We start from the raw sequence: 26,412 nt of genomic DNA on the forward strand, positions 1-26,412 counted from the left end.
TGCTTATTTGGATTCAATGCTTGAAAATTTATGTAGGGGAGTAATTCTAAAAGTTGGCTTTTGTTTACCCATTATTATTTTCCCATCTCGCATGCTAATCAGATGCTATTATTAATATCATAATTAACCATGAACTTACATATAAGGACAGAGGCAAGCGAATAGGATGTTGCGCTGCTTCCACAATTTGTGTAGAGGTGGGATTCAAACGATATGTTGCGCTGCTTCCACAATTTGTGTAGAGGTGGGATTCAAACGATAGTGGAGACTGCTTCCACAATTTGTGTAGAGGTGGGATTCAAACGATAGTGGAGATTAATCTCCACTATCGTTTGAATCCCACCTCTACACAAATTGTGGAAGCAGCGCAACATCCTATTCGCTTGCCTCTGTCCTTATATGTAAGTTCATGGTTAATTATGATATTAATAATAGCATCTGATTAGCATGCGAGATGGGAAAATAATAATGGGTAAACAAAAGCCAACTTTTAGAATTACTCCCCTACATAAATTTTCAAGCATTGAATCCAAATAAGCATCATCGCCTCCGTCTCACCGCCGTCTCTCCCGTCCCCACTGCTGGACTTGCCTGTCTGCCTCCCTCGATCCCTTTCTAAGCCCGTCGTAGATGGAGAAGAAGAGAGAGGGAAAGAGAAGAAAGAAAAATCGAGTGTTCAAACACTCTAGTGAGGTGTAGCTTTTGATAAAACTAGAAGAACGTCACGTGCGTTGCTACGGGAATCACTAGTAAAATTATATTGCTTATATTTACTAAGAATGAATAAATATCATAATACATGTTAGCAGATGATTTTTAGCATTATGATATGAACAACTAATATATGTTAGTAAATGATGTGCTAATGTGAATAGCTTACTAATATATAAATGAATAAATATCATAATACGTGTTAGCGGATGATTTTTAACATTCTAATGTGGATAACTAAATATATGTTAGTAAATGATGCGGTTTACTAATGTAAATAGCTTAAATGAAGACATAATGGCATGTATTAGTTGATGTGTTAGTGGATGTTGATGTGCGCACTTTGCATAGAGAGATAGTTATATGTCCTAGATAGCGGGATGTTCCAGTGAAAGCTGACGTGGATATTTTGCATGGCAAGATAAATTGCTAATGGGGAGAAAAACGCTCCGCGCGTTGCTACAGAAATCACAATTGAAATTATACTGCTTATATTTACTAATATATGAATGAATAAATATTATAATATATGTTAGCGGATGATTTTTAATATTTTGATGTGGACAACTAATATATGTTAGTAAATGATGTGATTTGCTAACGTGAATAGCTTACTAATATATAAATAAATAAATATCATAATACATGTTAGTAGATAATTTTTAGCATTTTTAGGTGGGTAACTAAATATATGTCAGTAAATGACGTGGTTGGCTAATGTGAATAGCTTGAATGAAGATATAATGATACGTGTTAGTTGATGTGTTAGTGAATGTTGATGCGAGCACTTTGCATGGAGAGATAGTTACATGTTCTACATAGTGGTATGTTATAGTAGTTGCTGATATGGATATTTTGCATGCCAAGATAAATTGCTAGTGGGGTTTAAAAATATAAGATATATACAGATATAGATATAGATATAGATAAGCAATAAAATGAAATAAATAAAAGTAAAAAAAAAAGATCTGACGGTCTCCCTGCAGTCTGCTCAGCGTGTTGCACCTTTCCTAAAAAGCCTCGGGCTTCCGCTGCCTTCCATGCAGCAGTCCCCCCCCTTCCGTCGCACTCGTTCTCCTCCAAACACAGGGGAAAAACAGACAGAGAGACGACCACCGCTCCGCGCCGGCCGGCCATTCCATCCGGCAATGGCCTCCGCCGCCGGCGCTGCGTCCGCTGCCATCACCCTCCTTGTCCTCCTACCCTTCGCCGCCGCCTCCGACTCCGACCACAAGGTACCCGACGACTTGCCCCCATCCTCGCTCCGTCGAAACGAGCACACTACATGCGGTCGGAAAACCAGGTCCCCCTGGTGTCGTTCCTCCCAGCGGCAGCGGTTGGCTCAGCTCGCGCGCTACACTCCGCGCGCCGCTAGATCCGCGCTCGCTTGGGGCCAGATCTGCGTGGCGCCGGTCCGGGCCAGCGGGATCTCTGCGTAGTGCGCGCTGGATCGGAGTTGTCGGGCGGTTGCTAGATCTTACTCGTATTACTGGCCGATTGCGGCTAGGAGTGAAATGGGTGGGGAGAAACAGCAGTGTGGAGGCATTCAGGCCATTGTGTCGATTAGTAATCTTTTGACGTTAGACTGATCGAAGTGCATCTTCTATGACTAATTTTTCTTTGCTGCATTTAGTTCAGGTGCCTATTGCTTGTGATATGTAAGTCTAGTTGGTCTGCAATGCCTTGCTTTTGCCTCCATTGTGTAAGTTAGGTGAATTTTGTGCCCATCGCTAGACAGAGGATTTTTTACGTTTTGCCTACAAGTTGTCTAATCTTTCTCATTCTTACGATTGCTTTCTGCTGCTGTTTGTTTATTTTAGTACCAAGCAGAGGAGCCTGTGACGCTCTGGGTGAACAAGGTTGGTCCGTACAACAATCCCCAGGAGACATACAACTACTACAACCTCCCATTTTGCCATGCGTCAGAAAACCACGTGAATAAGTGGGGAGGACTTGGCGAGGTCCTTGGTGGGAATGAACTCATTGACAGCCAGATCGACATAAAGTTCAGAAGTAAGTGATCCTTGCTTTTGTCCTGCTTCAGTACTTTAACATTGAAGGGGTAAGGTAGATGCGATGAGGCTGATGACTAAAATTTGGTCATGCTTTGTCTCAGAGAATGTTGATAAGGCCACAATTTGTTCGCTTGACCTGGATCTTGTCAAGGCTAAGCAATTGTCAGATGCGATTGAGAACTCATATTGGTTTGAATTTTTCATTGGTGAGTTATCTGTTTCCTCTTTTGATTAACTCGTGTGCCTGCTCGCCATTTTAGTAACAACTAAATCTGTATGCACTATACACTTGATGTACTGACTTACGATTTCTTTTTCTGGATGCGCTGCCCCCCCTGCTATTGTGCTACAATCAAGATGATTTGCCTTTGTGGGGTATGTATATACTCCTTATTCTTTTCTGTATGTGCTCTCTGTAAGACCTTCTCGAGGCTTACCTTTTTCAAATCTTCAGGTTTTGTTGGAGAGGCAGACAGAAACAATGATAACAAATATTTCCTATTCACCCACAAGAATATCGTCATCAGATACAACGGCAATCAAGTTTGTGTATCACAAGCTTATATCACCTCACATAGCCATTAGTATAGCTTATCATCCTTGCTACTTCCATTCCATGCAGATTATCCATGTTAATCTTACTCAAGAAAGCCCAAAGCTTATTGATGTGAACAAGGCATTGGACATGACATATTCTGTCAATTGGGAACCAACAAACATTACATTTGCTCACCGCTTTGATGTGTATCTAGACTATCCTTTCTTTGAACACCAGGTAATATAGGTATATATTTTTGCAATTAAGGAAATCTTTGCAGCTTGGCTCCTCATAATTACAATACAAAACTTCACTCTAGTTGCTTCCCGTTAACTGTGTCATACATGTTTGAAAGGATCTGAAGCATACCTTCTTAATTTCTAGTTATTTCTTGTAATTGCAGATTCACTGGTTCTCAATTTTCAATTCTTTCATGATGGTTATCTTTCTCACTGGACTAGTGTCAATGATACTGATGCGGACTCTAAGAAATGATTATGCAAAGTATGCCCGTGATGATGATGATATTGAAACTCTGGTGAGTTTCTATATAGATGATATTCATATAGTGTTATTCCAGTAGTGTTTTAGTGTTTATGCAGGTTCTAATTTTTAATTATTTTTACCTCTTGTATCCTTTGCTGATATACATTAGCTTGTATTAGGAACGAGATGTCAATGAAGAATCTGGATGGAAGCTTGTACATGGTGATGTTTTCCGGCCTCCTTGCAATCTAGTTCTTCTTTCAGCTCTTGTTGGTATTGGTACACAGTTGGCAGCACAGATTCTACTAGTGATTTTGTTGGCAATCATTGGAATGCTGTACATTGGGTATGTGAATTTATTTTGTTGCTTCATAAAACATCATTCTCTTTACAAGCCACTTGTAGTAATTGGTAAAACCTGCATTTTAATGGAGCTGCCTGACTGACTCTTGTTTTATGATACTTTGCATGCCAAAAGTCAAATACATTTGATATTATAAACATAAAACATACAATTTATTTTTTCTGAAACTAGTACTTTTTAACACTATAGTTTGTGTTGCCTCATCCTAGTGATGTAATGTTTGAAGGCAATGCATCAAGAAACATTTGATTCTTGGAGTTTGTGTATGTAGGGTAGGAATCACAAGCAACTGCAAAAACAAAGCATTCTAGTTCTACTTTGCTTTCTTGAAGGATAACTGTACTTTGTTATGCTACTCAAAATGTCACTCACTATGTGTACTTATTCTGCCAGGCGAGGAGCTATTGTCACAACATTCATTGTTTGCTATGCTCTTACTTCATTCATCTCTGGATATGTCAGTGGTGCACTATACTCACGGCATGGAGGTATGGGCTTATTTATCATGTAAAATTGAACTGTGTACCTATAGTTCTATAAGGTGCTCACTTGTTTTAAATCCTTTTGTGGGAGCAGGGAAAAACTGGATCAAGGCGATGGCCATGACAGCATCACTTTTCCCATTTATGTGCTTTGGAATTGGCCTAGTGCTTAACACTATTGCTATTTTCTATGGATCATTAGCTGCCATACCATTTGGTACGATGGTGGTTGTTTTCATCCTGTGGGCCTTCATCTCTTTCCCTCTTGCCCTTCTGGGAACTGTTGTTGGTAGAAACTGGAGTGGCGCCCCAAACAATCCCTGTAGGGTAAAGACTATTCCTCGACCTATTCCTGAGAAGAAATGGTACCTCACACCATCTGTCATTGCACTTATGGGAGGACTGCTTCCTTTTGGTAGTATCTTTATTGAGATGTACTTTGTCTTCACATCCTTCTGGAACTATAAGGTATGGAAGACAAGCCTGTTTCTCCCCCCATCTCTAAGCTTCATTACTAAGGAGGCATTGGAGTTGACATTGATGCCTCTTCTTTTTTGATCAACCACTGACAGGTCTACTATGTTTACGGGTTCATGTTGCTGGTCTTTCTAATCCTCATAATTGTCACCATATGTGTAACAATTGTCGGAACATATTTCTTGCTAAATGCGGAGAACTACCACTGGCAATGGACTTCATTCTTCTCTGCTGCTTCCACTGCTGTGTATGTTTACCTCTACTCCATATATTATTACCACATGAAGACCAAGATGTCAGGATTCTTCCAGACAAGCTTCTACTTCGGCTACACTCTAATGTTCTGCCTAGGTTTAGGAACACTATGCGGTAAGCTCTTCTGCAATCTTGTGGTAGACAAACCATGGTATTGTTAGTTTAATACTGCTTGGTGCTTTTTCTAGGTGCCGTCGGATATCTTGGATCTACATTGTTTGTGAGGAGGATCTACAGGAACATAAAGTGTGACTAAGTGAGGATAATATCGCCCCATTTTGGGTCAGTGCAGAGAAACTGTGTGGCAGAACCTTATTTGATTGAGCGATCACTGATTCTACAACCAAGAAGCCAGGGCATTGTGTGGAATCTGATCATCGCTTGGTACCGAGCTGAAAGCCATGTTTTTCTATTCTTGTCCTATTTGTTTCTCTCCGATCTCTTCTGGACTTGGGCAGGCAACAATTTTTCATGTTCAATTAGTTATATACAGTAGTAATTGTAGTTGTTGAGTAGTAGGTCTGTAGCATATACCACAATTGTTACCTGATGTTTGACGATGAACACAGTTCCAAAAGAATCATGTTTGGTACTGGAGGGTCGAGATTTTTTAGAGGCAAAGTCATCAAAGAAAAATGCTTCACATTACTGAAGCGGAACATTAGGTCATAAATATCTCGTGCATAAATCTGGAATTACCATACAGCTTGACATTACTGAAACGGAACATTAGATCATGATGAATAAAAAAAAAATATAAGCCTGCTGGTATTATGCCTCGAATGATTTTCTGATGTTATTGGGGAATTACCCCCTGAACCTTAGGGCCTCAGTGGTAACGCAGGAATTTTATAGGAATTGTGCAATAATTTTATAGGAATAAGTTTATTTTCATAGGAAAAACGTACGAAAAATTCCCGTGTTCGAAACACGGCCTTTTAACTTGCAAAATCGAATGAGTTTTCAGCACAAATCCTAACGCGTGCAGTAGCTTGTCCGCCCGTTTCCCATGCCCGCCCACCGCCGCCACCTCTGCTTCCTCCGCGCACTCGTTGGGCTCCGCTCCACCTCCACCGGCGCTGCCACCGCCGCCGCCGGCTTCTCCTCGGCTCCTAGCCGCGGGTGCCCACTCCACGCCGCGCTATCGAGCCGCGGCGCACCCGCGGCCGCCGCGCTCGCGCTCTTTTCCCACATCCGTGCCGCGACCTTGCCGACCCCCTACACCTTCTCCCTCCTCGCCTCCCTTGCCGCCGCCTCCTCCTCCCGCTCCCCCACCCTCTCCGCTGACGTCTGCGATCGACTCGCTGCCGCGGGGCTTGCGCACGCGCAGGTGCTCAAGCAGTGGCGAAGCTAGAGCCGAAACGAGGGGGTGCATTACTTTGGTACTACATAACCTTGATATGCACATATTTACATGATAAAATTCGATTTTTTTAAGAGTCAAATGCATCAACCGTCTTTGAATTGTCAAGAGCTGTGCAATGCACAATCCTAAACTTGTAAAATGGTGCATCGTAGGTCTATTTCTGTACTATCCGACCACTGCGGTGCATCACTTAACAAGTTTAGGGATTTAGAACATGTGTTTTTCAAAGTTCACGAACATGAGTGACATCTCTCGACAAGTTTAGGGGTCATTCGAACATTTTAACTTTTTTTTCAAAGTTTGACCCAAGTGACATTCCTTGAAATGTGTGTAAAGTTTGTGTATAGAAAATTAGACGTTGACGATTATTTGCCACATAATCAAATGGCATTAGTGATCCAAATGGCATATTACCATGACCAACCCATTTAAAATAAACTTTTATTGAACTTAATAGTTTGACAAATCAAGGCTATAATATAATCGGAGCTCCTAATAATTATGAAATATTGAAAAATGAATCTCTACTTAGGGTCTGTTTGGATCCTAGGTTAAGTGGCTAACAACCTCTAGCTAAAATTTTGCTCTAGTTCATCCAAATAGTAGGGCTAATTTTTAACAAGCCTTGACTAGTTGTTAGCCCATTAGCAAAGGATACAAACATGCACTGGCTAATAGTTAGATGGCTAATTTTTTAGCTAGCTTGTTAGCTCGGTTAATAATTAGTCTTAGCCGATCTGAATAAACCTCACTATTCTTTTGTGTACTTGGTATCGAGTCTATCTGTACCTCAAATGAAAAAAAAAAATCTCCACAATACAAATCTGATCACTGGTTTATATCTATTCCTATGATAGAGATAATCTGCAAACAAGCAATAATTACTTGTTTGGCATTGTTCGACTCAAGCTTTCGTGCTACCATGTTGGCTCGTGGGGGGTGCATGAACCTTGATTGAGGGGGGTGCACACATGGTGAATATGAGATGGTTAGTGCTAAATTTCGTTTTTGTTGTGGGTGCACTTGCACCCACTAATGGATACGTAGCTTCGCCCCTCAAGTGCGGCGCGCTCGCACACCCCGTCGTCACCAACTGCCTCCTCAAGCTCTACTGCGCGCTCGGCATGCTCCCCGACGCGCGCAGGGTGTTCGACACGAGCGGCCCCACCGCTCTGGACGCTGTCCCCTGGAACACGATGGTGTCTGGGTACGGCAAGTGCGGGAACCTGGAGGCCGCGCGGGACGTGTTCGTCAGAATGCCCGATAGGGGCCTGGTTTCCTGGAGCGCAATGATCGACGCTTGCGTCCGTGCCGGGGAGTTCAGTGAAGCACTGAGAGTGTTTGATCAGATGAAGGGAAATGGGTTCAGACCAGACACCGTGGTGCTGGTGAGCGTGCTCAAGGCTTGTGCGCATCTGGGCGCTCTTGAGAGGGGGCGGTGGGTTCATAGGTTTCTCAAAGCAGAGGGGCTTGGAGGGAGGCCAGGGAATGTCATGCTTGAGACAGCGCTTGTCGATATGTATTGCAAGTGTGGGTGCATGAATGAGTCATGGTGGGTCTTTGATGGAGTTCAGAGCCACGATGTGGTGTTGTGGAATGCAATGATTGGTGGGCTTGCAATGAATGGCCATGGAAAGCGCGCACTTGAGTTGTTCAGAAGGATGCTTGATAAGGGGTTTGTGCCGAATGAGTCAACGTTTGTTGTTGTCTTGTGTGCGTGCACCCACACAGGTCGTGTGGATGAAGGGAAGGATGTTTTCAGGTCCATGCGTGACCATGGCATTGAGCCACGGAGGGAGCACTATGGGTGCTTGGCTGATCTCCTTGGACGTGCAGGGCTCCTGGAAGAAGCTGAGGCTGTGTTACTGGACATGCCGATGGAGCCACAGGCATCACAGTGGGGGGCTCTAATGTCATCATGCCTGTTGCACAATAATGTTGGTGTGGGTGAACGTGTAGGAAAGAAACTTATTGAGCTAGAGCCAGATGATGGTGGACGTTATGTTGTTCTGTTCAATCTATATGCAGTCAATGGTTTATGGGAAGATGCAAAAGCTCTTCGGAAGATGATGGAAGAGAGGGGAGCCAAGAAGGAGACAGGTTTGAGCTTTATAGAGTGGAATGGTTTGGTCCATGAGTTCAGGTCAGGTGATACAAGACACCCCCAAACAAGGCTGATCTATGCATTATTGGAAGATATGGAGCAGAGATTACAACTGATTGGCTATGTCAAGGATACCAGCCAAGTGCTAATGGACATGGACGACGAGGAAGATAAGGGAAATACCTTGTCCTACCACAGTGAGAGGCTTGCATTAGCATTTGGTATTCTAAACATTCCCCATGACATGCCTATTCGAATTGTCAAGAATCTTCGAGTGTGCTGCGACTGCCATGACCATGCCAAATTTGTGTCCAAGCTCTACCAACGTGAGATCATTGTGCGTGACCGCCATCGCTTCCACTTGTTCCGTGGTGGGGTTTGCTCCTGCAATGACTTCTGGTGACAGTGCTACTGACTATTGGGTATGTCATAGTTATGGACATCATTCTGAAAACAGCGACTAGAAAGGATGATCATGACACATGGCTGTTACAACCATGTATTTGGAGGGTGAGACATGAGAGAGAATGTGATAAACTTTCTCTATCCATAACACTTTTCCTAATACCACATCATGGATAATGTTTTGTTTAAACAATGAGCATTGAGGATTTTTTTACATGTAAATGGCTTCAATTGTTGCCTTCCTTTTTTCTCCCTCTTCTCTCTCTTTTTTTTTCTGAAGGTTTTGTTATATGCTGCTGTATAATTTGTATTCATGAAAGTCACTACTGCACTTAGAAAAGCTGGCCCCACAACGTCAAATCTGCTTCTTGGTATTGACTTCACGAAAATAAATTGATGCTCAGGTGATGGTTACTTCTGTAATCCCATTTCCTTTTACCTCTTGGCTTTGTAACAACTTTACTTAAGGTCATCTTTTTTTCTTTTCTCTCAAAGAAGTTTAAAGAAGTGCTCTTCTGAATTCTGCAGGTAGGCGCTCCTCTAGAAGAAAACTTACTGGCACCCTAAATTCATATGAGCAAGTTGTCACCTTTTGGTTATGATAATTTAATACCAGGTATTGGATTTGGCATTGGTAAGCATACAGTTTTTTTTGCCATCTTCTTTGGAGGAGTGAATAATAACCTTCAATTTTCTTTACAGAAGACAAGCATGGAATGTGAACCAACTTTATCAATCTGTTCTATGTGCTGTGTGCCAATACAAAAACGGGATAGCCTGTACGAGAGGTCGATGGCCGGTGAGGAGGAAGAGGCACATCAGCGAGCCATGCCGGTTAGCAAACGGACGAGCTGCACTGGTGAGCGTGCAGGCCGAGATTGAGGGCGCAGAGCCTAGCCGCGCTGGCAAGGAGCCAAGGAGGAAGAGGCACGGGCCGGCGTCGCCGACGGGTCGAGGTGCGTGGAGGCGACAACGGAGTCGGAGAGAGAGGAGCGACACGATTGGTGTTTATTTTTTTTTCTTGTGATGGCATTGAAATAAAACGATTGGTGGGAAGATATAATATATAAATAACATGCTGATACATGGAGTCTACTTGTGTTGGGGCTTAGGGATCGGAGGAAGTAGGAGTGGGAGGCGAGAGGCCGGGGCTTGAACCCCCGACGATGAACTGGCGGCGCCGTGCTCGGCGCCTGGCCTGAAGCTGGACGACAACGGGAGATCGTGAACAGTAACACCCGAGGGCCCAAGGTGAGATAAACTCAATCTCAGGCTATCCTTATTGATCCATAGAATTTGATACATATAGGACTCAACTTAACCAACTATCCCTATCTTTTAGGACTCTGTAATCTAATCTCAACTAACCCAACTCTAATGACTCTTAATCCAAACTAACCCAAACTCTGAATAACAGCTTGGCACACGGTTGAGCCTAGCCATCCTAGCCACTACGGCGTCTATAGACTTTGCCGAACATAACATCACTCCCCCCCTCGGCAAACAGCTTGTCCTCAAGCTGAAAGGTTGGGAATTCGGCGTGGAAATCCTCGAGCGGCTCCCACGTTGCATCCGCTGGTGGAAGACCGACCCAGTTGATGAGCACATGCCAGACCCCGCGACGCAGCTGTGCACGCAAGGCCTGATCCGGTTGGAGCAAGCGACGTCCCTGGTGAAGCGGAGGCAGAGCTGGCGGTGTAGACGGTGGCGGACCTCAGAATGGCTTCAACACCCCGACGTGGAATACGTCGTGAATCCTGGCTCCGGCTGGCAGCGACAAGCGGTACGCCACCTCGCCGATGCGTTCGACGATCTGGTATGGCCCGACGAAACGAGGGCTGAGCTTGCCGCGACGCCCAGGCAGCAGTGACTGTGTAGGACGATGAAGGATGCGGAGCCAAACCCAGTCACCCACCCGAAACTCCAAAGCACGATGAGTGCGATCATAGTGGCGCTTGGCATACTCCTGAGCCTAGAGCAGCCTGGTGCGCACATCAGCTAGGAAGTCATCTCGGTTCTGCAGGAGGGCGTCAATAGCATCTGTGCGGGAGGAACCTGCAGTATAAGGCAGTAAGGTCGGTGGTGGTCAACCATACACAACCTAGAACGGCGATGTGCGGAGGGCTGAATGATAGGACGTATTGTAGCAATACTCTGCCCAAGGAAGCCACTCAAGCCATGCGCGCGGTCGGTCCCCTACGATGCACCGGAGGTACATAGCTATAGTCTTGTTTACCGCCTCTGACTGACCGTCCGCCTACGGATGAAATGCTGTACTGAGTCTGAGCGTGACACTGGCAAGCTTGAAGAGATCTCGCCAAATGTGGCCTGTGAATACCGGGTCCCGGTCACTAACAATTGAATTGGGGAACCCATGGAGACGAACGATGCCCTCAAAGAACGCCTTGGCCACTGACATAGCTGTATACGGGTGGCTGAGGGGTATAAAATGAGCATGCTTCAAAAATCTATCCACCACAGTCAGGATGACACTCTTTCCATGCACCCGCGGAAGCCCCTCAATGAAGTCCAGAGCTATGTCTGCCCACACCTACGAAGGTACCTCTAGGGGTTGCAAGAGGCCGACTGGTCTGAGGGATTCCACCTTGTTCTGCTGGCATATGGCGCAAGAGCGGACAAAATCACGTACCATCCCGCTGTCATGCTCGATGAAGAACTCAGATCGGAGGCGTTGCAAAGTCTTCTGGAACCCCTCATGGCCTGCTAAATGAGCAAGGTCCAGCACCTAGGGCACAAGCGCCGACTCAGCTAGAATGAAGACCCTGTTGCCGTAAAGAATAAGCTCGTCGACCACGCACCACGGCACGCCGCGCTGGGCGACACCCGTGTCCCGGAGGGCGCGCAAGTCCGGGTTCTCCTGCACTTCTCTTTGAAGGTCATCAAATAACTCAAACGACGGACCAGAAATAGCACGAGCAGCTGCTTCGTCATCGTGACGGTGGGAGAGAGCATCCACCACCGTGTTCAAGGTACCCGGCCAAAATTCTACTGTGAAATCATATCCGAAGAGCTTTGTTACCCAGTGATGTTGTGGCGGTGTCGACAAGCGCTGGTCCAGCAGAAACTTGAGTTCATAATGGTCGGTACGCACCACAAAACTGCGCCCCCACAAGTATGGCCACCAGTGTCGCACGGCCTGCACGAGGCCGATAAGCTCACACTCATATGCCGCCAATTTCATGTGGCGCTGCGCAAAGGGCCTGCTGAAGAAGGCAATCACACCGATGCCTTGGTGAAGAACAGCGCCGAATCCCGACCCTGACGCATCACAGTCCACCGTAAAGGGCCGGTCAAACGCTGGCAGCTGCAGCACCGGTGCTGTAGACAGTGCCCGTTTGAGGGCGTCAAACGCCAAAGTGACCTCATCCGACCAGCTAAACGCGTCGCGTCGCAGAAGCCGGGTCAGGGGCGCCACGATGGCGCCGTAGTCCTTGATAAATCGGCGGTAATAGCCGGCCAACCCAAGGAAGCCGCATAGGCCGCGCGCCGATCGCGGCTGCGGCCATGTCTTGACGGCATCCACCTTGCTGACATCCATGGCCACCCCTTTAGCCGAGATCACATGCTCGAGGTACGCCACTGAGGACTCGGTGAACGAGCACTTGCTGCGCTTGAGCCGCAAGTGGTGTGCCCGGAGCGCTAAGAGGACCGCCTTGACATGCTGGAGATGCGTTGTCCACGACGAGCTGTAGATCAAGATGTCATCGAAGAAAACCAAGACAAACTTACGCAGGTAGGGCTGGAGGACGACGTTCATTAGGCTCTGGAACGTTGCCGGTGCATTGGTGAGGCCGAATGGCATGACCAGAAACTCAAAGTGGCCATGGTGTGTTCGGAACGTCGTCTTCTCGATGTCCTCTTGATGCATCCGGACCTGGTGGTAACTGGAATGAAGATCCAGCTTCGTAAAGAACCGTGCGCCACCAAGTTTGTCGAGCAGCTCCTCCACAACTGGGATGGGAAATTTGTCCTTAACCGTGCGCTTGTTTAGAGCCCAGTAGTCAACACAGAAGCGCCATGACGCATCTGGCTTCTTGACCAACAGCACTAGAGCCAAGAACGCCAAAGTGGATGGCCAGATAAGGCCCTGATCTAGCATGGCAGCACACTGGGCCTCAAGCTCATCCTTCTAAAGCTGCGGATATCTGTATGGCCGGACTGCTACGGGTGCTGTGTTTGGCAACAAGTGGATGCGGTGATCACAACGTCGCGCCGGTGGCAGTCCTTTCGACTCCACAAAGAGGTCATCGAACTCCTGCAGTAAGTTCTATAATAGAGCCAGCCCGTCTGGTTGTACAGCATGGAGCCGCGTTGACTGAACGTCATACCATGTGGAGCCGATCCCCCTCCAGAAGACCTAGTGACCTGCCTTTGTGAAAGCCAAGCATAGGTCGTCGAAATCCCACAAGATAGGCCCCAAGGTGCGAAGGAACTTGATGCCGAGGACCATGTCGTAGCCATCCAGCGGAATAGAATAGCAGTCCACTGTGAATACTTCATCTGCAATCCTGACAGCGACGTCTGTGGTGAGGCCGCTGCATGCGACGCGGTCTCCGTTCATGATGAGGACGCCCACCCTCGGGCATGGCTAGAAGTGGAGGCCAATGCCGACTGATGTCCTCGCGCACGAAGTTATGCGTAGACCTAGAATCCAGGAGAGCGACAAGCTGTGTATTCCCGACCTGAATGTAGAGATGCATCGTTGTTGCTGTTCGAATGCCGGTGATGGCATTAAGCGAGACCCGCGGGCCATCGGTGTCGAGCGGGGACGGTTCTGCTGTAGCTGTTGTGGATTGTACTGAATCATCACTGTCCTCTGGCTCCTCCACAATGTAATCCGAGGCCTCCAAATAGAACAGGCGGGCACACTGGTGGCCACAGACATACTGCTCGTCGCAATTATAACAGAGGCCTTGCTAGCGGCGCTCTACCATCTCCTCTGGCGACAACTTCTTGAAGGCCCACGTGGATGGCCCTGATGTGGCTGGTACCACGGCTGATGCTGAGGACGACGCCGTGGCGGCGGTCAAGACACGGTGACCAGGGCACGCCCGTGGTGCCGGTAGAGCCAGCTGTTGTGGCCCGTTCCGGTGTTCATACATGCGCGTTAAGCGCATTGCCTGCTGCAAGTCGCGTGGATCGTGTAGCTCGACATCCACACGGATATGCTCAGGAAGGCCACCGGTGAAGAGCTGTGCTTGCTGGTCCGACGAGAGGCAGCCTGCATGCGCCAGTCTTGCCTAGAACGTGTCTAGATAATCTTCGACATTTGATGAGAATGACAGCCGTGCCAAGTCGGTGAGATGGTTGGTGCTTAGGGGAGGCCCAAACCGCTGCTGACAAAGCCGTTGGAAATCATCCCATGTCGGCCGCCCGGCGTCCCGCTCGAGGACGGTATACCACATCTGGGCCTTGCCGGTCATGTGGAAGGACGCGAGCCACACCCAATCGACGGCCCTGGTCTACTGTCCTTGAAAGAACTGCTCGCACTTGAGCAACCATCCCAACGGATCGTCCGCCCCATCATAGCACGGGAACATCAGCTTGTGGTAGCGCGGCACCACTGATTGTTCAGGGTCTGAAGGCCGGTGATGCACTGATGTTGGCGACTGCATCGGGGCATGTGATCTAGAACCTTGCATGATCTGTGACAGCGAAGGTACTGGCGATGGGGACAGCGGGAAGGAGATCTCCGTGATCGGCATGCCTTGTGATGTTGGCGGCACCGAGAACCCCCCCAGACTGGCAGTGGTGGCCATCGATGATGTCAGCGTGATACGAGGAGCCGGTGAGGAGAACAGTAGCTCCCGCACCGGTCTCAACATTGGCGGTGGAGGGAGACCACCATAGCCCTACAGCCCGTACTAGAACGTCGAGGAGGAGGGTGGGCTTTCAATCGCGGACAAGCACAGTGACAATTCCACGACCTACCGCTGCAACGCGCCCATGGCCGCTGTCATCCCGTTGAACGCCTGGGCAAGGTCTACCAGGGAGAAAGCTGGCTGTAGCATGGGCACCGTCGCCGCGACAATGGGCGCTGTCGTGGTGATGACGGCGGCAGAGCTAACGGGCGCGGTGACTGACGGGGTGGTGGTGGAGGTGGGGGCGGTATGGAAGCGGAAGCCGCAGGAGCAGACATGGCTGATACCAGGTTGTTGGGGCTTAGGGATCAGAGGAAGTAGGAGTGGGAGGCGAGAGGCTGGGGCTTGAACCCCCAACGACGAACTGGCGGCGCCGTGCTCGGCGCTTGGCCTGAAGCTGGACGACAACGGGAGATTGTGAATAGTAATGCCCGAGGGCCAAAGGTGAGATAAACTCAATCTCAGAATATCCTTATTGATCCATAGAGTTTGATACATATAGGACTCAACTTAACCAACTATCCCTATCTTTTAGGACTCTATAATCTAATCTCAACTAACCCAACTCTAATGACTCTCAATCCAAACTAACCCAAACTCTGAATAACAGCTTGGCACACGGTTGAGCCTAGCCATCCTAGCTGAAAGCATCTAGGCCCCTAGTTGGGTTTCAGTGATTAATAACAATACAAGATTACTATGACTAACGTGTGTTTTGCAGAGGCAATTAAGTTAGGTCATGGTAATGGAGATCGATTGGGCAATCGAGGTGGTCATGCCCCTACGATGGAAATCATTTTGGTTTTCAAAGGATGGACAACAAGGTTAAGGATGACTAGTTCTAAGTGTCGATTGGAGTTGGAGTGACACTTAGAGTAGTTTAGGACTTTGTTTTTTCCTTTGGCCGTACTATTAAGGGGGGTATAGATGGGTAGCTTGACCTAGGTGAGTCTAGTGAGTTAGATGTGGTGCACACTTGTTAAAACTAGCACTAGGTAGCTCCAAGAAACAAAAATAGTGTGGCTTTGTCCACCGCCGAAGCGGAATACATTGCCGCGGGTGCTTGTTGTGCACAAATTTTATACATGAAACAAACTTTGCTAGACTATGGTGTAGTTCTAGAAAAGATACCTCTTTTGTGCGACAATGAAAGTGCGGTAAAACTTGCAAATAATCCGGTTCAACACTCTCGCACCAAGCACATAGATATCCGTCATCACTTTCTAAGAGATCATGTTGCTAAAAATGATATATCACTAGAAGGTGTAAGAACCGAAGATCAATTAGCGGATATCTTTACTAAACCGCTAGATGAGGCTACATTTTGTAGATTGTGGAATGAGCTCAATGTACTTGATTTTAGTAACTTCACTAAAAATTGAGCTTGTGTTGTCCCTTGCATTCATTGTAATATACAACATGTTTAATTTTTGGTAATGCATATAGGGCTTGTCTAACATGGTTAAGATAACCGCCGAAAAGCATGTGAAGAAGCTTAACCTTGGATCAAACTTGACAAGCAACTAGATTTACTTACAAGTATTGCATATGCATAGATGTTGTTTTTGTCATTTTGTTCCATTTGCCCTCTTATTGCATATTTTCTTAAAAAGAATTATAGCCCAAGGCAAAATATTTTGAAAAATATGAGGGTTTGAGAGAGGTCACTCACATCAGTCCCAATTGGTGTTTATTTGGATCTTGTTCAAATTGAGACTTGATTGGGAACAAGCAGCGCGAAGGAACATTGAAGATCTGCTAGAAAAGAGGGACCAGACGCTGCACCGGACTCTGCAGTCCAGCGTTCGGTCAGTTCACAGGAGGTGAACTGCAGCTGAAGGAGTGATCGGACGCTGCGTTTGTGCGTCCGGTCAGGAAGGGATCCAGCGTTCGATCCATCTACATGGAGTTCAAGGCAACTGACTGGACCCTGCCTGTGTCCGGTCATGGACCACCGGACGCATCCGGTCATGATTCCAGAGGAATTGGACCTCTCTAGAATCGACCGGACGCTGGGTGGTAGCGTCCGGTCGCTACCACCAGAGCGTCCAGTCAGTGGATCTCGTGCGGCATCTGGACTCTTCTTCCGTTTCCTATTCTGTCGTGTTGGGGGTCCTCATTTAACTGCAGCCGTCACGAGTTTGTCTTGACCTAACCCCGTACGCCGCCACAGCTCCTCCGTGCCCGAGCACCTCGCGCCACTGCAGCCGCGCGCCTCACGCGACCGAGCGCCGCCGTTCAGCTCCTTGCACCGCCAGCCAGCAAGACCGCGCGCCTCATCGCGCCACCTACGCCAACCTTTCCTGCGCGCCCGCCGTGCCCATCCGCCGCCACGCACGCGCCTCCACCGCGCTGATCCACCGTAGTGCTAGGGTCGGCCTCCAAGCGCCACCATAGCCGTAGTTCGCGTGCCCTAGCCCTACCTCCTCGTTGGTAAGGCCAAATCCTTGTTCTCAATTTGCTTCGCTTGTGACCTAGATCAATTTCCAAGCATTGATTTCAAATCATCTAGGGCCGCCGATTCATCAAAGTGGTTCGCGAACCCTAACCCTAGCCGGTTTCGAGGTTCCCCGCGTGACGTCTCTTCTTTTCTCGGATCTCCGATTGTCTGGTAGCATGCCTGTCGCTTCAATTTCATACCTACATTGCTTGCTTCCTAGGGTTTTCGCATCTATTAGAAATATTGTATTTATTTGTATATCCATCTATTCCATCGTGCAGCGAGTCGGTGCTGTTGAGGTTCTTGTGGCAGTTGTCAGTTAACTCAGAGCCAAGCTCGCGAGTACGGATCGAGGCCAAGCCTCGGGAGTGTTAGTTTGATAGTTGATCTTCGTCAGCGGTAGTTCATCTCCTTGTCAGATCAGATGGCTCGCATCAAGAACGTTGGTGGTGGTCTAGGAGATGACGATCGGAGGCCCCCGCCTCGCTTGCCCACAGGAACCAAAGGTAAGGCGACGAAGCAGGTTACATCTAAGAAGCGTAAGTACCCCGACGTAGAGACAGCGAGAGCAGCAGTAGTTGCTGAGGCAGCAGAGCGTGCCGAGAGAGGCGGTGCTCGCAGTGGTGTTGTCATTGTAGATCCACAGCTCACACCAGCACAGAGGGCAGTAGTTGAGGAGGTTGAGCATCATCATGGTGGTCCACCTAGGACTGTCATGATGGCAGGACATCGACTGGCTATTGAGGAGCCTCGACTTCAGGGGGAGTCCTAGTAGGAGCCACAGCAGCAGCCCCCACCAGTAGAGCCTCAGCAAGCTTAGGAGACTTAGGAGGGTCAGCAGGCCGAGGAGACCGAGTAGGCACCCTAGCTACGCCGCTCTGGTCGTACCAGTGCTATAGTTCCACCAAGGCCAACTACATAGTGTAGGGGTTCACACCCACCGCCTAAACCATAGGGTCCACCTCCAGCGGTACACCTTGACTTGAGGGCCACCATGGCCAGACAGGTTCGGCAGCTGAGGTTTGTTGAGTTTGAGGTGTGGTTCCCTCTGAGGAGGGATGAGAGAGCAGCAGAGGGTTTCTACACGCCACTGCAGGAGGATTTCTACAATGCTTATCTCAACAGTGGGGCAGTGTTCAGATCTCAGCGGGTATGCAGTATAGAGTCTATTGTGGCAGCAGCTGGAGAGCATATCCGCCCCTACTTATCATATTTGCTAGGACTATCAGATCTGATTGGCCAGACTGGACTGTATGTGCCATCTTGGGTTCGGCAGTTTTATGCTTCGCTCTATGTTGACCCGCAACATAACTTCATACACTTTGCATTCAACGGCAGAGACTACAGGGTGATGAGTTTCAGGGCCCGGGAGATACTAAGGCTATAGGATCAGCCTGTCAGATTGCATGAGGTATGTTATGGATAGCAGGAGCCTCCCAGGCGTCCTCATGGAGGGATGGTGCCCCCTACAGATCTTGTGCACCATTGCTTCAAGGAGCCCTTTGGTGAGGTGTCGAGGAGGAACCCCAGTGACCTGACTCCTATAGCTCGAGTACTAGAGGCTATCATCTAGAGGACACTACTTCCTAGGTTGAGATATAGAGAGGGTCTGACTCGTCTATAGCTCTAGCTCCTTAATGCCCTGATGCAGCAGATCGTGTTCGACATTTGGGACCTCCTTCTATCAGAGATGGAGGATACTATAGCTGAGGGCTTCAAGGGTCGCAGGTAGCTCCCATATGCACATTGGATCACTTTCTTGATGCTTAAGGCTATACAGGTTAGGACCCTAGAGATGGTTGCCAAGTACAAAGGTGCCACCACAAAGTTTCCAGCTTATAACATGGCATAGAGGATTAGGCACAGCACACCACAGGCACCCACTCAGCCTAGCCATCGTCTAGATGTTCCAAAGTCAGTAGCTCAGCAGGACGAGATCATCAGAGGCATAGCCACTACTGAGGAGGAGCAGCTTGAGGCACAGCAGGAGGTGACAGAGTCTAGCAACAGCTCGGATGACGACTATCTGCCAATTCCTCATATGCCTCCACGCAGACATGATGTAGAGGCCGGCAGTTCCAGCTTAGCTCCACCTGCACCACAGACGGACCCCGCTTTGATTGCTATTCTTGAGTGGATGCAGCAGGATCAGGCACGACAGGCTCAGGAGACAGCTGCCAACTTTGCACAGTTTCAGGTTCGTCAGGACGAGTTCCAGTGATAGCAGCAGATCCTTCAGCAGCAGCAGCAGCAGATGCATTAGCAGTAGTTACTCATGCAACAGTAGCTTATGGGATTTATGCAGCATGTAGTAACAGCACTTGGGGCCCCACAGACACAACCTTCGCCCCAGCTTGCTCAGCCTACCACCACTACGATGACTCCAGCAGTATAGCCCAGTGGGCTTTAGAGTTAGGGACAGCCTCCAGCTCCGTTTGCTTCACCCACAGTTTAGGTGTCCCAGTGGTTGTCCTCTCCAGTCGTTGCCCCGCAGTTCACACCATATCATACGGGCTTCTCACCAGATCAGTCATCCTCGCTATTTGTGCCTGACACATCAGTCTCTAGGAGTCTTAGAGCATCCTTCAGCGAGTTGATCGGCATGCCCACACCGCCTCATATGCATACCGCCGGTCCTTCTACAGCAGCCCCTATCGCCGTGACTACTCAGAGGCTCCCATCGTCTGTCACCTCTTCAGATCCTACGACAGACATACCAGCAGCAACACAGGCTGCACCTACCCAAGCTCAGACCTAGATCGCTTCAGAGACACTTCCAGCCACAGAGGGTCAGTCAGTACAGAGCTCAGGGTCAGATGATGATGGCGCCCAGTTTCATCTTGCTCCACGTACTTTAACGCCCGGCTCATCCGCTGCAGCCCCGCCGACCGACCCTTATGTTTTGGTGTTTGACGCCAAAGGGGGAGAGGGTTCGAGTATGTAGACTCAGGGGGAGCGACATTTAGGAGGAACTAGTTATCTATTATTAGCTTATTATATACATTTGGAGTTTTATTTGTGTGATACACTATTACTATTATGCATTTATGTGTTACTTTCATGCATATTATTATATCTATGTGATAGTGATATCTACGTGATTGTGATTTATGACATGTGTGCTCTCTACTTTGAATTCCTTTATGTCATATATCACTTGTGCAATGCTCATTTGCCTTTGCTTCTGCATTTATACTCCGGTGCAAATGAGCTTTGTTACTTGTACTCATGCTTAATTCATATCCTTTGAGTACATTGTGTTGGCTTGGGTCATATAAGCTTGCCTAATTCTTTTGTTTTTATTAACAAAAGCTTATATGAACCAAGCCTGTCAAAAACCTCACTCTTTCACATACTCAAGGTGGTATTGTCATCAATCACCAAAAAGGGGGAGATTGAAAGCATCTAGGCCCCTAGTTGGGTTTCGGTGATTAATGACAATACAAGATTACTATGACTAACGTGTGTTTTGCAGAGGCAATTAAGTTAGGTCATGGTAATGGAGATCGATTGGGCAATCGAGGTGGTCATGCCCCTACGATGGAAATCGTTTTGGTTTTCAAAGGATGGACGACAAGGTTAAGGATGACTAGTTCTAAGTGTCGATTGGAGTTGGAGTGACACTTAGAGTAGTTTAGGACTTTGTTTTTTCCTTTGGCCATACTATTAAGGGGGGTATGGATGGGTAGCTTGACCTAGGTGAGTCTAATGAGTTAGGTGTGGTGCACACTTCTTAAAACTAGCACTAGGTAGCTCCACAATAGCCCTATGATCCTATGGAGCAAACTTCATTCACATATGTTCAAGAGTTGGAAGTGAATGGAGGGTCAAATGCTGACCGAACGTTGGCTCCGGTGCGACCGGACGCTGGCCGTAGGGTCCGATCAGTTCATTTGATCAAGAGTTTGCGTTCGGTATGACCAAACGCTGGAGAGGTCAAGTGACCGGATGCTGAGAGGCAGTGTCCGGTCGACTCCAGTAAGGTTCCAGAGAAGGGAATCTGTGACCGGACGCGTCCGGTCTGTACTGACTGGACCCTAGAGGTTCAGCGTCCGGTCGAGTACAGTATGGTTCCAGTGAGGGTTAATGCGACCGGACGCATCCGGTCAGTGGTGACCGAACCCTGCCAGCGTCCGATCAACACATAATCACTGGAATGCGGGTTGAACTGACCGGAGCGTCCGGTCACCCCGCAGAAGCTCATAACGGTTTGTTTTTCAGGCTGCCTTATAAATAGAAGCTCCACTCATGTGTGGAGTTACTTTTGCTCATTCCAACAGCTGAGAAACACGTTTGTGAGTGCCAAGAAGAGCAAGGTCCTAGTGAGGTGATTGAGATTTGAGAATCCAAGAGAGTAGCCTCATTAGTGAATCAAGAGTAGCAAAGTGTGCATCCATCTTCTCATTAGGCTTCGCGTGGTCAAGTGAGAGTTCGTGCTTGTTACTCTTGGTGATCGCCATCACCTAGACGGCTTGGTGGTGATTGGGAGCTTGGTGATCACCCGGCGGAGCTTGTGGGTGACCCAACTCAAGTTTTGAGCGGCTTTGGGTGATTTGCCGCGACGGAGTGTCGAAGAATCAACCCGTAGAGAGCACTTGATCCTTGCACGGATCAAGGGGGAGCTACACCCTTGCGCGGGTGCTCTAACGAGGACTAGTGGGGAGTGGCGACTCTCCGATACCTCGACAAAACATCGCCGCGTTCCTCTCTCTCCATTTACTTTGAACATTTACTTTGAGCAATTCAATACTTATTCTTACATTCATAGAATTACCATGCTAGAGTAAGTTTGGAACATAGGTTGCAAGTCCGTTGTGCGTTAGATCAATAGAAACACTTTTCTAGGCACAAGGGGTTAATTGGGCTAACCGTAGGATTTGATTATCGTAAGAAAATTTAGAATTAGCCTAATTCACCCCCCTCTTGGGTATCTTGATCCTTTCACTAGCCACTACGGCGTCTATAGACTTTGCCGAACATAACAACTTGTCACCAATACTCCTTCAACATCTAATGTTTGTAAAACAAATACAAAACTTGAATGATTTTATGGTGCTAAGAGCATCTTTAAGAGTCTTTCTAAAATTTACTCTCTAACTAAATTATTATTTGGGAAGCCATTTGAGTAAAAGTCATTTTCTATATTTGTGTACCCTCCAATAGCTTTTATGTACCTTGCATACTCTAGAGAGCATCATTGCTTTTCTATTTTTGCTAGTGAGAAATCTAGAACAGAGAATGTCTATATTTGGCATCTAACTAAAGAGATTGTGATCCAATTAAAAGATGATGTTGGAGGATATTTTTCACCAAAATCAATATTCCTATAAATTAGGAAGAAAGCGTATCTTAGAATTACTCTAACAAAAACTAAATAAAAGCAACTCCAATCGACTGACCCCGTTCGGCTTAGTCCATATTCGGCTTGTTTTTCAGCCGGAACAGTGTTTTTCTCTAATAACAATTCAACCAGAATAATATTTTTTAGCCAGTTTCAGCCAAAATTCTGCCAGCCGAACGGAGCCTTTATATCTTTAACTAGGTAGCGTGTCCGTGCGTTGCTACGAGATTGCTAACAATTTGTACTAAAAACACACGGATCGCACGATAAGATAACAATGCTGTAAAAATTAAATAACAACGTTAAAGTGACAGTTAATCCAACAAGCATAGTTAGTGAAATTAACAGTCACGGAGAGCGCGACGTCACAGGCTTATAAACTCTACTTTATAGAACTTTCCGTGATGCGCCTAAGATAATGTTTTATATTGGCAGGAAGAAATCTCCGATATCCATTTCTTTCGTGCGTCAATAAATCCACGAATAAGTTCCGCCGTATCTCCATACCATCCTGTACACAGGCTCGAGTATATATGTCAATATTAGTGCCTGTCGATATGTCGACAAACATTGCTCAATCCACATATTTTGAATCTGTTTGACCAATGAAAATGCACAAAATGACTATTATATTAAACTAAATTCATGTCCATCGTCTATTCAAAGTGCATGTCACAAGCGTGTAAATAATTTCAATATTATTTAGTTCTCTAAATCTATGAGACTGCGACACAGTGTCCTTAGCAAATTCTTGAACTCGGCGACATCTGGCTTCATCAACAAGCAGACAATTGCGTAGGCCTATAAACAAATAAAAAACTTTTGGGTCAGTGTTGTAGTCAATAAATTAAATAAATGAATTGCCTCAAAAGAACCTCACTTTGGAAATCATGTGCCTGATTACAAATAGGACTGAATACCAATTCGCTGAAATCGTCAGTAGTGGTCACTCCGTCTAACATGCATGAGCAAAAAAAATGTAATAACTGATACTTTATTTAGTCAATACATATGAGGACATTAGTGATACAATACCTCTCTTTCTATTCATTTGTACATGGAGACTAGCTAAAATGTGCAACTCTGATGCCGCTTGCCACCATTCCGATAAGTGACGGCATATGTGTGTATACTTGACGGTTATTATGATGCAGTGGTATCTACGAGTTATAAAATTGATTAGCATCGAACAATAAAAAATTGATAGCATCGAGCAATGATAAAATTTTCAATCTAAGTATCTTTTATTCATCAACACCACATATCTGTACGGACGCATCCACATGTCATCCCTTCCTCGAATATTAGACACATGCACAACTATACCAATGACATCTACAAACACAAACGATAGTTATTGATGGAATAGGAGCATGGACAGTTAACTATGTATTTTTAAATATAGGCGTATGAGATATACCTGCAAAAAAGTACTCAGCTTGAGTGTATACATCCTCGAATTCCATAAAGGTATGAGGACACTGACAAATCCATAGCTCTCTCAGTGGTGCATTAGCCATACTTTATGGAGATAGAACCACAAAGTAGTCGGCACATAAATGGAAGATGTAGCCCAAAGGACCAACATGAGTAGGCGCAAAGCCAACTCTCATGAAGTCATAACATTCTCCTATACGAAGCAAACGGTCAAACCTCATGGTTTGGTCGCTGTACGCAACCGCTTTCATTTTGGTTCCATGTAAGAACATTAGATCCAATAGATAGATAACCATGGTCCGTAGAAAAAAAAATTAGACATGGTCCAAAAAGATGAGCTCAAAATGCACCTGCTCATCCTTTAAAATTACATGCAAATATGTATCACCATGGTGATGTCGTACATTGCCTTTCCAAAAAACCATGGCACTCGCATCCCATATGGAAGATATGTGTTCCATTCCCACTTCATGGAATTCAACCCATCTACAATCCTGTCCGTGTCAATCAAAATGATAAAACACACGAGTAAACCTACGTTGACAGAAAATGATTGCCTCGATCAATTACAAGATAAATGTAACGTAGTTACATGTAGATGTGTGTATCGGTGATTGCAGGCGACGGGTCAGCATACACCCTCTTTCTTTTGATCGATCGACAGCTAGAACCCATCTCGGCAACTGAGAAGCCAAAATCATGAAAAATATACAGGATGACATTAATCAGTCTAAACATAATATACTATTATTCTATGGAGATCGGCAAGCAACTAAAGATTTAAAGTTGTCCGCGTGCTCTATGCCTCTCTCCTATTATCTTGATGACGTCATGTGATGCATCTGAAATAACTACAACACCTACATTGTTAATTTGTTAGCATACATGACCGCAAATTTGATGCCCGTGTGTTGCCATGTGCCAACAAAATTTGAACTGTAGTATACGGTGATAGATCGTGATGCAAATCAAACCACCAAAATGAGATCATGTTTTGGTTGCTATCATGATGCCTTAGAAATAATTTTTGTTTTATGATTTATTATTGGAGTTGTGTAGCCTCCAAAAATCCAATCCAAACAGGGCCATGAATTTTTTAGGATTTACATGCTCCAAGAAGTATAGGGAATAAATTTTATAAAGAGATAAAAGAAGCAAAGCCTTGCATTAGCTAGAGATCCCAACAGGCATCACATAGCCTCTGCACGTATCTATCAAGACTCTTAAAGAGGCATGATTTCAGATCACATAAGCACCGGAGGCAATAACAAATAAAGAAACGCATTAGGGCAGGATGGGATTCACTAATAGGGTGGACGTTTGTGGAAGACAGAAGATGTTGGAAGCTCCTCGTGGCAGTCTGCAGTCCTCCTTGAGGGCACAGCAAGACGGCGAAGGCGATGGTGGCAGGCGATGACGATGGCTAGCTTTCTCGAAAAATTATACTGAAGAAAAACAGTACAACCTGACAGAAGAAGAATTCCAATATTATAATTTCCAGTGCATGTTGCGTATACCTTTGTATATTATGTTTCAGTGAAACATAGGATGAACAAGGCTTCACTTGTCCGTAGCTGTTGCCGGACAAATAACAGTGATGAGCTGAGGTTCTCGGACTGAATGCACTCCCTGTCGATTGCACTGGTATCATGTAATGGTGAATGATCTGTGCCTCCACATATACGAGGAATATAGTAGCATCTATGGAGTGCGGGATTAAAAAATCATCAGTTTTCCTACATTGATAAGATCATTAGAAATACAAAGTGTGCAACTAATAACTAAAAACTTACACGAGTGGCACCAGCAAAAGCACAAAATATCAAAAGAACACCAGTGCCGCAAACCACATCCAAAACTATTTGAAGTTATCATTTTCATAGACCACAAGAGTTAACTAAGCAGAACAAAAATCTATATCATATACAGGAAAATATCTACCCAAGACTTATACATTGTTGGCCGGCCGGGGGTGCCGGCTGTGACCAACAGGGTGCCGATTCCATACAGCAGTGGCTTTCCAGACCATTGCTTCCGCATGCTTGGCAGCTAGGACGACTGCCCCCTCATCTACAAATAAACAAAAGCAGACCAAAATTTGTTACAATC

General features: G+C 46.5%; 2 protein-coding genes and 1 long non-coding RNA gene across 3 annotated transcripts; all 3 read left to right on the plus strand.

Moving 5' to 3' along the window:
* The first annotated feature begins 1,756 nt into the window (after positions 1 to 1,756).
* On the plus strand, positions 1,757 to 6,052 carry LOC136463529 (transmembrane 9 superfamily member 1-like). Its single transcript, XM_066462515.1, has 12 exons — positions 1,757 to 1,946; positions 2,532 to 2,724; positions 2,828 to 2,932; positions 3,084 to 3,101; positions 3,181 to 3,269; positions 3,349 to 3,501; positions 3,668 to 3,802; positions 3,930 to 4,096; positions 4,508 to 4,602; positions 4,691 to 5,064; positions 5,169 to 5,442; positions 5,517 to 6,052. The coding sequence occupies exons 1-12, from the start codon at positions 1,860 to 1,862 to the stop codon at positions 5,582 to 5,584; spliced, it is 1,758 nt and encodes a 585-aa protein (XP_066318612.1). The 5' UTR covers positions 1,757 to 1,859; the 3' UTR covers positions 5,585 to 6,052.
* A 279-nt stretch (positions 6,053 to 6,331) lies between these two features.
* Positions 6,332 to 9,417, plus strand: LOC136463530 (pentatricopeptide repeat-containing protein At2g29760, chloroplastic-like). The gene is made up of 2 exons (XM_066462517.1): positions 6,332 to 6,659; positions 7,748 to 9,417. The coding sequence occupies exons 1-2, from the start codon at positions 6,338 to 6,340 to the stop codon at positions 9,199 to 9,201; spliced, it is 1,776 nt and encodes a 591-aa protein (XP_066318614.1). The 5' UTR covers positions 6,332 to 6,337; the 3' UTR covers positions 9,202 to 9,417.
* A 66-nt stretch (positions 9,418 to 9,483) lies between these two features.
* On the plus strand, positions 9,484 to 10,241 carry LOC136463531 (uncharacterized). The gene is made up of 3 exons (XR_010761036.1): positions 9,484 to 9,607; positions 9,732 to 9,819; positions 9,906 to 10,241. It is a non-coding gene; the product is annotated as an uncharacterized lncRNA (long non-coding RNA).
* Positions 10,242 to 26,412: the final 16,171 nt, after the last annotated feature.

The sequence above is a fragment of the Miscanthus floridulus genome, chromosome 7 (genome assembly GCF_019320115.1).
Source record: "Miscanthus floridulus cultivar M001 chromosome 7, ASM1932011v1, whole genome shotgun sequence".
In the NCBI taxonomy this organism is placed as follows: Eukaryota; Viridiplantae; Streptophyta; class Magnoliopsida; order Poales; family Poaceae; genus Miscanthus; species Miscanthus floridulus.

Excerpts from the sequence above, each read along its gene's own strand:
- LOC136463529 (XM_066462515.1), top strand. The coding sequence starts at position 1,860 with ATGGCCTCCGCCGCCGGCGCTGCGTCCGCTGCCATCACCCTCCTTGTC. Across the intron at positions 1,947-2,531 it reads CCTCCGACTCCGACCACAAG|TACCAAGCAGAGGAGCCTGT; the intron begins GTACCCGACGAC and ends TGTTTATTTTAG. Across the intron at positions 2,725-2,827 it reads GATCGACATAAAGTTCAGAA|AGAATGTTGATAAGGCCACA; the intron begins GTAAGTGATCCT and ends GCTTTGTCTCAG.
- LOC136463530 (XM_066462517.1), top strand. The coding sequence starts at position 6,338 with ATGCCCGCCCACCGCCGCCACCTCTGCTTCCTCCGCGCACTCGTTGGG. Across the intron at positions 6,660-7,747 it reads GGGGCTTGCGCACGCGCAGG|CCCTCAAGTGCGGCGCGCTC; the intron begins TGCTCAAGCAGT and ends ACGTAGCTTCGC.